We start from the raw sequence: 10,654 nt of genomic DNA, 5'->3' as shown, positions 1-10,654 counted from the left end.
AGTACTGTACCAGGAGTAGCTTCGTTTTTTTTAAACCTGAGCAGTGAGCACATAACCACTCGTAGGAATTTTGTATTGGACGGGGTTCAGAGAATAGGCTCCTTCTCTTCCTCTTTCTCAGATGTCAGGAACTGCGGGGCCTGATCCGCTGTGGCTGGCAGCGACACAAAGAATCACGTAGAGAGGAGAGAGGAACGGGCAGACGAGATGAGATGATGGCGACCACCCCGTGTCGCCGGAAACAAGGAAAGGCAGGCAGGCTCGCCGGCTGCCCACTTCTGCATTGCAAGTGCACCGCGCGCGCGAGAGAGAGAGAGAGAGGGAGGCGGAATGGGAGCCACAGCCATTGATTGTGCGATGCACGGATGGGCGTCCCCTGCGGCCCTGCCCTTTCCGCGGACGGGGCTGTTTCGCACCCCGCCCCTGCGGTTTCAAAAAGCCTCCCACACGTACTGTCAGGTCCGGTGCGAGGAGGGGATAGGGCTGGGCATCATGAATGACAAAAATAAATAAATAAATCTCTACAACTATTAAGACTCGTCTGTAGACTGCCCCCGCTCCTTGCCCAACGAAACCCCCGCTCCCGCACGCCCCGCCGACCTCTGCTGCCGCAACACCGCAGCCGCCGCGAAATCCGCACCCACCCGCGCGCCGCAGCCCTTTGTCCGCGCCGGAGCCTAGCACCGAACCGCCGCGGATTCGCCACGACCCCCGCGAATCTGGTGGGAAACCCCACGACTGCCGCGGATTCCATCTATTTTTCCCGTCGCGTCCTCGCCGCTCCACTCATCGAGATGCCCGAGTCCGAGTAGGAGCTCCACTATCAGCGTCGGAGCGCGGTCCCATGCCGAGTCCGACCTGCGCCACTGCGGCCTCTCTCCCGACCGCGAGTATGCCGCGCACCAATCGAGAGCCCCCAATCTCCTCTCTAATCGCCCCAGACCACCGCCCCGGCTCCGCAACCCAATCTCCGTGGAGGCAGAAATGGGACCGGATTCGATGCCATTCAGCATGCTGCTCCTCGACACCTCTCCGCCTCCGCGCGCCGGGCGATAGCGCCAGTCGTGAATCAGCGCCGGCGAGCCCCCATCCTGGTCGGCAGACTCCCTAGGCGGCGCGTCCCCATTCCCCGCACCGCCGTCTCCGGTCACACCGGCGCGTCCCCAGCCCCCGCGTCGTCCGCTTACCAGGCAGGGAGCCTGGTAAGAACCAATAATCTTCTTTCCTTCCATTATCTTCGTTGCAAGATCTCTAATGCCAGCTTTCTCTGATCCCATGTACTAACTTTACTCGGCCCACGTATGAAACAACAATGCTTCCTTGTCAAGGTCGCTACATCAACATGAGGCTCAACAAGGTGGAAGTGAACATTATAAGGCTGCTGGAGGCTGCTCCCCGGCAGCAAAATCAGGCTAAACTACTCTATGTACGTTAAGAGTTGCTAATATGAATTTCTTAGATATTTTGGTTTCCATCCCGTGTAATTGATTTGACGGAAAAGAAGTAGATGTAGCCTCATTATGTCTCTTTTTGTTAGTGATAGAGAACAATCTCAGGATATTTTGTTTCAGTATCAACACACGGTGTCTGAAACTTCCTGATGGATTGGATTGTGGGGTTGAAAGAGATCAGTGCCAGCTCAGTTTGCTTGATGGTCTTGTGCAGGTCCCTCAGGTAAACAGATGGCACACATGTTGCACTAAAACAGTAACTAAACCTAATTAGTTGTACAACTGTAACCAGACTCCTTAGGGACCAAATTGGTTATGTCGGACCAATCCATCGGGAAGTATCAATACAATCTCAGGATATCTTGTTTCAGTATCAACGAGAAGGTCAGCCAGATTCTGTCAAAAAATGTATCGAGTTCAAACTAGCTACTTATGGAGTTAGTGCAGTTGTGTTCTCACTTAAATTTCAATGCACATGTATTCAGTTTGAGCAGCGTCATTCCTATCCAACTACCATAACAAAGTATCTTTAGAAGTATTCCAATAACTCAACCTCTTATTTGCTATGGAATAGGGATTATATTTGGGTGTATGCTAACGGGTAACAGTTCACCCAGATCCTCCTCCACTTGACTCTGTCTCTGATGAGCCAGGCAATTAGATAGTCTCTGCGTGCTAACCTCTAAATGTTTCAATGCAGCATGACCATCAACTCGAATGAGCGATTCTAAGTCTGGGCAGTGACCGCAGTTGACCATCTACTCTGCTAGCCAGTTCATGCAGGTGTCCGTTAACGACCAATCCTATGGTATTGTATGTCTAAACCCCATTGCTACCCATCAAAAAAATATAATAGGGAAGTGAACAATTATTGGATGACGACGACGATTATTGTATGTCTAAACCCCACTGCTAAATGTTTCAATGCAGCATGACCATCAACTCTAATGAGCGATTCTAAGTCTGGGCAGTGACCGCAGTTGACAATCTACTCTGCTAGCCAGTCCATGCAGGTTTCCGTCAACGACCAATCCTATGGTATTGTATGTCTAAACCCCACTCCTCGTTGTCAAAAAAACATAACCAGTTTATTATAGGTATATTTTCATGTGTACCAGCATTTGAGGTGCACTTTATATTTATACCACCTGTCTGTCAATGACGTGTAGAACCAGACCCCCAAATTTAATTGACTATCCTCATAGTATAAATGAAAAGTGCCTCCCAAATTATGGTATGGGTAAAATTTCACCTTAGTTTTATTTTATTTCATGACATTAGTATTCTTGGTGAATAGTGATAGACTACTAGCATTGTTCTTTTTCTTTTTGTCGTTTAGGAATCACAATTTTTTCTCTATTTGCCAGGTGAGAGATGAGCTTGAACAATTATTGGATGATGACGACGATATGGCTGATCTTTACTTGTCTAGAAAGTTGGCTGGGGCATCTTCCCCTGTCAGTGGTTCTGTCGGACCAAACTGGTTCCCTGCATCCCCACCTATTGGCTCAAAAATATCAAGAGCAAGCAGAGCCAGTGCAGCTACTGTGCATGGAAATGAGAATGACGTTGAAGAGCTAGAGATGTTGCTAGAGGTTTGTATTTTGTTCCTTTACCTGACGGACATAAGTTATCAGTTGTCATTGTCTTGGTTGAGTACTTAAAGTTATTATAATCTGTAGGCATATTTCATGCAAATCGATGGCACACTAACCAAATTAACAACAGTAAGTTGGTGCAGCTGATTGGAAGCTTTACAACATCACAATAGATGAGCAAAACCTGCCCTTATGCTGTTGCTCGCATGGCTATATTTTAAATTCTAATGCTGTAAGAAAACCTTTTGGATTTAGCTGTGTTCACATTGTTTTTTTCAACACCTATTCAGCTGAGAGAGTACATTGATGATACAGAAGATTATATTAATATCCAGGTAATGTTGCCCCAAATTGATGCATATTGTCTTTTATGTTTCGACCAATCAGTTTCTAAATACACTTTATTTTTTTCTTTTGTCGTGCAGCTTGATAACCACCGTAATCAGTTGATTCAGGTATAATCTATAATAAACTGGACCTCATCATGTTACTCTTTGCTAGAGTAGAAATTTCAGTGCCTTGACTAACTCTGTTCTAATTTGTACTGAGAAAAAGTGGTTTGCAGTTAACACATGTCTTACTCAGAAATCAGCTGTGCCATCCTGCTATTGTGCCACATATTTTGGATTCAACACAAATGAATTGGGATATTCTTGCCTTTCTATATCATATATATATATATATATATTGCATGGGATACAAACTTTAATTTTGAATTAATATTTTGCCACATATTTTGCTGCATGGGAAAAACAGAAGATTGTGATTAGCATTTTACAGATACTAAGAGAAAAAAAACAAATATATTGTAACCTCTCAAATAATAACATGCCTTTTTGAGGTAAATATTAAACTATCTATTTGAAATACATTTTCCCAGGGGGCAACAAGTGACATACCTATTTGATTGGAATGTTTGCAGTGGCACAGGTAAATTGTGTGGTTTAACAAAACAAGCAGCTTATTTGATTGGAAATCTCAACTTTGCCCAAAGACCAAACATGTTTTTCCCTTTCAAAAAGAAAAATCATAGCATTTTACAACATGATTTGGAGTTCACTTTTAGCTAACTTTTGTTGCATATTTACTCAGACCTTGCACTGCTTCGGACAAACATAGTGAAGGAACAGGTAAATATTTTCCATTATACAGTGTCTCCTGTTTTTTTGCATTTGATCATAGATTCATAGTACAAGAGGTCCTTGTCATGCAATACTACTACAACATAGCCTAGGCTTACAACAAATTAAGGCATTAAAAATCCAGTGCCGGGCAAATAGAAACCATGTGATTGGCCTGTCTCCTGTGAAATAGCTGATGGGTGGAACAGAACACCAAACCAGATCCCTCTCCAGTGAGTAGTGAAATGACACCTGTTCTAATTTGTAAAGCTGGGCCGAATGCTCCCACTAAAGCCTTGACACTCGTCAATTGCCAAGAACCAGGCGAGAGTTTTATGGGATTTGGGAACACAAGACACCTGCCCAACCTAGGCCTCAGTTTTTAAGGCAGCCACATTTCATTGTCTGGGACCACAATAGTGTTTTTAAGGTGTCGCCTAGGCCTCCAAGCGATTGGATAAATCTAGGCACCTTGCCCGCCTAGGCGTTAAGATGGTGGTCATGTTTACTTGCTCGCCTTACCGACTTAAGAACACTGGACCACAATGATCTTATCGGCCATGAGGTGATGGGTGGCCTGAAGAATGTCTATGCAATTTACGCTATGAAACTAGCTTCTATGTTTTTAAGCTGACAACATCATCGTACTATTAGTATTCTGTTCCTTGCATATCATAGTGATGTTGTTATTCTCTATGTTTTATATTAATTTTTAACTCTTGTGGCAACGCACGGGCACATACCTATTCAATATGAACTATCAGAAACTCCATAGCTTGAAATTTCCAGCCATGTTCTATCACCTATCGTTTTCCTTAAGCTGAAGAAATCGACTGTAGGAGTTCTCCTACCACTGATCTAGACCTTCTTGAAAGTATTGCTGGCAAGGTAAGTTTGAATCAATTTCTAATACAATTTCAAGGTGCAGTTGACTTTTTGCAAACATATGTTTACACATCCTTTCTCCAATAGACCTTGAAGGAAGATTCAATTTTCATTGTGACATCAAAGAAATCAAATCTGGATAGGTGCAAACTTCCTATTGGAATCTGCCTATTTGTATCAGCTGGCCATATTGAATCAGACACTATTTGATTTAGTTTCTTGTGGTTTTTTATTATCTCTGAATATAGTGTTTGTTTGCTTGTCTAATTATAATATGTTTGGTTATCTTGCCTTCTTATACGTTGAACAGTGCTGACTGACAACTTCTCTATCTGGTTTCTTGACAGCTAAATGAACTCCAAACCTTCCACTTATGTGACCTATACAGACTTACAATGGGGATGCCTTTTGTCATTGTGTAATTAGCCCTTGTAACACCCCCTGACCTACAGACTTGTAAGGAAATGTTGTTATTTTACTTATTGTGCTTAAATAAGCAGAATGGAACGTCTGCTAATGATTTTTCTTATGTTGTTCAGTGTCATTTAGTGCTCTTTGTTCTTATGGTGTACCTTTTCTTACAGGACATCCATGTTTCTTACCTACAAAAGGTGATTGAAAAGGGGGAGGATGGAAGGGGTGGGACATCACAAAGTTGTTTTAGCATGCAGCATTTGTGGGTTCCTCTTCGCTGTCCTTAGCCCTCTCAGTTTTTGGGTTCTATTGGTTGTGAATTTGAGGCCATGGAGATTATACAGGTATGCTGCAGAAGTTTTATATTTTTTCTATTGGGCTCAATTAATATTTTACTATTTTTGCTGCATGTTATCTCATTTGGATTCTGATGGTTCTCGCTAAAATTGCATGTTTTTTCTTTGCACAATTGATTATCATAAACAAAGAAAGAAACCTGTTTTGGATCTTGTATTAGGGATATTCCTATATTTGTTTGTTCACTCTGCAAGGTCCATCTTTATAGTGTGCAAGTGAAGGAGACGTGAACATATCCAGTGTGTAAGTGAAGATCTACATGCCATGTTTATGAGTTATCAGAAGAATTCATGACCACTCTTTTCAACATGAACAACATTGATTACATTATTCATGGTGATGGTCCTTGTCTGGTACTTGATGATACTGATGCATATATGTTAGCCAAGAAGGTTGTGTGTTACAAGAACAGAAGGTGTCTCGAGCACTGATATAATATAGTTGGTAAGGGACAATAGCCTCAGTGTTGTTCTGATTGATAGTTTCTCCTGAATATGGTATTTATTATTAAGCATATTACTTGAAATGCTTCTCAACATTGTATGCGAATGAAAGAGCAAAAATTAATGTGTTGTTGCAACGCACGAGCACTTAACTATCATATATAGAAGTCTGCATGGTACTGATGGTTGCAATGTAGTGGTGAAATAGATAGATTAAAATAACAAATTTTATGTATGACTAGGATCACAAATGAATTACGAAACATTTTCTCATAACAGTACAACATATTTGTACATAAGTTATCGTTGTATTATATATTTCCGTTGTAACGCACGGCCACCCACCTAGTAAATAAATAAATGCGGGCGGTGAATGGTGTCGCTCATGGTGGGGTTGTGGGGACGGGCGGAGCCGGAGGCGCGGTCGGTCACGCTCGCCTCGTACACCAGCCAGCCAGCCAGCAGTACCCCGGTCCACGGCGCCCAGTCCGTGGGGGTCCAGCTCCAACCGTCCAAGCCGGCGCCCCCTCCTCAACCGTAATGCGACAGGTGGGCGCGGGGTGGGGTGAGCGGAATCCTGCCGGGCGAGTGGAGTGCGGTGCGGTTGAGGCCACGGCGCGACCCCCGCGTGAACCCAACCCTCTCACACTCCGGCCTGCTTTCGTCATGACTATGATGATGAACAGACAGGGGCCGCTTGCGAGGGCGACTCCGCACGGGACGGTACCCTGTCCCTTGTCCCGGCCACCGCAGCCAAACAGTGTCAAATCACGCAAAAGTAAAAGAGAGAGAGAGAGAGAGAGAGAGAGAGAGAGAGAGAGAGAGAAAAGTGATGGGAACGGCAACGGGGCCTGGCGCTGCGTACGGAGTACGAGAGCCGCCTACTGTACTCCCGTCTAACGTGACGTCACTGCCACAATCCGCAGCAGAGGCTGCTCAACGAAAGCAAAGCATGCGTTTAACCTAATCAACAGCCCACTTGACAAAAAACAAAACCAAAAACAAAAAAAAAAAAGGACCGGGAGCGGAGAACAGGACAAAAGCTCACCAGACCATGGAGAACAGGTACTACGGGGTACTACTGTCACCTTGTTCTCTCCCCAATCATGCAGTGCCTGACGATGCTTATCCCCGGCCCGTCGATTCAGGCTCAGGCCCATGGGGAAGCGTATGATAGCCCCGCCCAGATCGCACGCACGAAATCCAGCGTCGCTGAATCTATACTCGTCCTTGCGACCTGCCCCAGGTAACCATACGATCCAGATTCGGATTAGCGCGTTTGTTTAAATAGGAGTACACGACACCACGCGACGGAAATAAGCAAGCGGAACGAAGCGACCCGCCGATCGCTTAGGATAATGTAATATAAATAAATACTCCAACCATCCAATGTAAATGTATGGCGACGAGCCCGATCTCCGACGGGGGATTTTCGGCCATGCTTTGTTTTGCATTCCCAATGTGCTAAAAAAACTTTTATCTATGGTTAGACGCTTAACTTCCACGTGTCAGAGAGGATTTTGCTATATATTCTACAAGTTGCTGACAAGTGTGACCTACACAACAGAAGAAAAACCGTGCCACAACTATGACCATAAACCAAACACGCGTCTAACTCAATTAATCCTATATAACTTTAGATGTGCAAAACTATGACAACTGGCAAGCGAGGCAACAAGAGAAATAAGCCCTTCGTCGTTTGTTAGGTGATGAAAATAGGAGTCGCCTAAGGAACAGTTTGAAGACTGCATGATATAACCCTAACCACTTGAATCCCGAATATATATATAACCCTAGTTCTTTTTTAATTGCAAATTAAACATTTTTAAGTTTAATTGTCTAAAACCCTAAACCCTATGATTCAGCCGCAATAGCTATATTTCATATAGACAAAATACTGTATAAGTTGCAGCCACGGTTAGATTAAAGTCGCAACGAATAAGCTAAGATTAGAGGAGAGCTGTGTAAGAGGAACGATCGCACGGTAGGTGAAATATATTGGAAGAATCTTTGTGTGATAGATTTTTAAAGGAATAAATTTGGAAGAGAAAAATGGTTAGAGTTAGCCTAATGGCCTAGCAAAAAAAAAAATTTGGTTCCAGGTTTCCAGCCAAATGCAAACATGTAGAATGTTTTCTAACCCTAACTCACACACCGTCACACGTCTTCCTCTCCAGCAGCCGCCGCACGCAAAACGAATTGATACCCGCGAGCGGGGAATTTTCATAGTAGCGGGGGCAAAACGATCTCGTTGAATCCGACAGGATAGCCCGCCCGCTTGCTATCCCACCCCTTGCACTTTGCTGACCAGATCCCCACTTTATCCCACCTGAGATTAACCCGCAGCACAACAAACTCAGCATAAACAACTTCGTAATGGCGTTTCCATCCCGCAAGCGAGCTACTGCGATTCCGATGCGTCGACCTCTTTCCCCGACACACCATCCCAAATCCAAATCGAGGGTGGGAGCGGCTTCTCCAGAACGAAGACAGATCATACAGGATCGCGAGCAACAAATCATGCATCTCCGTGGTTCTTTCTTCGCTGTCAGGTTCCGCTGCCTGGAACAACGACGGGTCTCTGTCCGGAATCTCCTTTTTCTTTTACCTCATCATCAATCTAATAAAGCTGCAATTTTTTTTGGTGTGTCCTTTCTCTTCTCCATCATTACCAGCACTAGCTACTACTACTACAGTACTACGACTTCCGGCGCGGCGAAACAGACACCCCCATCAAAAGGGTGAAAAGGGAAAAAAACAAACAGAGCAGGACATTCGCGTCTAGTCCCTGTACGCACACAAGGACCACACGGCAAATTCCCCAAGGGCAAGAGCAAAAAGGAAATTCCAAAAACGACCTCGGTGATTAAGCAGTGGGCCCACCTCCCTCGCCGTCGCCGGCGAGCTCACCGGTGCTGGCCTCGGGCTGCGGAGCCTCGCGGTCGTAGGGGGAAAGCCACCTGGCGCGCATGTACTCGGGCTTGCGCCACGGCGGCAGGTGGAGGCCGCGCTTCTTGAGGCTGGCGCGGGCCGCGTCGGCGGCGGCCGCCACGAGGAGGCGCAGGCGGTCGTCCCGCCCGACGAAGACCGGCGGCAGACGCTGCAGCACGGCGCGGTACGCCTTGGTGGGCCGCGCCACCTCGAAGGCGGACCGGAAGTCGACGTCCACCAGCACGCGCTCGCGCCCGGCGCGCTCCGACGCGGCCGGGAGGAGCACGTCCAGGTACGCGTGGTCCCCGGCGGGGTGGGACGGCGACCTGTCCCAGCGGGAGAGGCAGACCGCGGCGTCGTGGCCCGCCGCGCGGAGGGACCCCGCCAGCAGGCGGAGCAGGTCGCGCTTGCGCGCCCCCGACGCGCGGTGGCGCTCCACCAGCGTCGACACGTCGGCCAGCAGGTTGCGCTCCCGGAGGCTGGCGCAGTGGACGAGCCCCTGCACGCACGCGAGGTCCTCAGTCTCCCTCGGGAAGGAGGACGCTAACAATTCAGAAAGAAGCCACCAGTACGGCAGCACTGTACTGTACTGCTGCGCCGACTACCTTGATTGTCTCCGCGATGTCAGCGGCCGCGGCGTCGGCGGCAGCCGGGCCGTCCTCGTCGTCGGAGGTGTCGCCGGCGTGGAAGCAGTTGCAGCACCGCGCGGCCGCTGCCGCCCGCTCGGCTCCGCCGCCGCCGCCGCCGTCCTCCAGGAAGCTCCGCACCATGCCGTCCAGGCACAGCGAGCTAGGCTCCGGCAGCTCATCCTTGTCCCCGCCACCGGGAGGCGCCGACGGGAGGCGCTCGGCCGGCGAGACCCGCAGCAGCTGGCGCTCGAAGAGGCGCTTCAGCCGCGACTTGGGCGGCGCCGCGGGGGACGGATCGATCTGCGCGGCCCTCATATCCGCACAGCACAAAAGGCGGATCAAGCTAGGCGGCTGGCTGTGGCAGACTGGCAGTGGCACAGCGGCACTGGAGCCGTCGGTCTCGGTCTTCTCTGCCGATCGCCTCAGGCGTACACACCCGTACCCGTCGCCGGCGATTGACTCCTTTTTTTTTGTTCTCTCTTACAGATTTTTATTTCCTGCTAGGCTTGATCTGTTGGGAAGAAGAACACGAGGAGGGGGACCGGGTTTTAAAGGAGGCGCGGCCGGTGACGTGCCGGACGGGAACGCGAACGTTATCCTACGTGTCCACCGCGGTGTGGTCTCCCGTGCGAAACGACCTAGCTGCCCTCTCGTGGCCTGTAGTGGCGTGGCGCGCTGCGTGCAGTGGCAAAGCCGCTGATGTCTCCGGAGAGCAGGGGTGGTTTGGGTATTTATCAGGTGACAGGGTGGGGGGAGACGGCGGCCGCGGCACCGATCGGCGTGACCAGCCCGCATGCCTGTGCTGTGCAGATCTTTTGCAGAATG

General features: G+C 48.0%; 1 protein-coding gene across 1 annotated transcript; it reads right to left on the bottom strand.

Moving 5' to 3' along the window:
* Positions 1-8,571: 8,571 nt before the first annotated feature.
* Positions 8,572-10,345, bottom strand: LOC100284467 (uncharacterized). Its single transcript, NM_001371998.1, has 2 exons — positions 9,806-10,345; positions 8,572-9,699 (listed from the first exon to the last, which is right to left on the bottom strand). Exons 1-2 carry the CDS (start codon positions 10,142-10,144, stop codon positions 9,136-9,138), a joined length of 903 nt encoding a protein of 300 aa, NP_001358927.1. The 5' UTR covers positions 10,145-10,345; the 3' UTR covers positions 8,572-9,135.
* Positions 10,346-10,654: the final 309 nt, after the last annotated feature.

Source organism: Zea mays, chromosome 1 (assembly GCF_902167145.1).
Source record: "Zea mays cultivar B73 chromosome 1, Zm-B73-REFERENCE-NAM-5.0, whole genome shotgun sequence".
Classification (NCBI taxonomy): Eukaryota; Viridiplantae; Streptophyta; class Magnoliopsida; order Poales; family Poaceae; genus Zea; species Zea mays.
The sequence above is the reverse complement of the archived record's forward strand: the minus strand, read 5'-3'. Positions and strand labels throughout refer to the sequence as shown.

Bases quoted from the DNA above. Each gene is read 5' to 3' on its own strand.
- LOC100284467 (NM_001371998.1), bottom strand. From the start codon at position 10,144: ATGAGGGCCGCGCAGATCGATCCGTCCCCCGCGGCGCCGCCCAAGTCG. The intron at 9,700-9,805 runs GTAGTCGGCGCA...GCGTGCGTGCAG, and splicing joins ACATCGCGGAGACAATCAAG to GGGCTCGTCCACTGCGCCAG.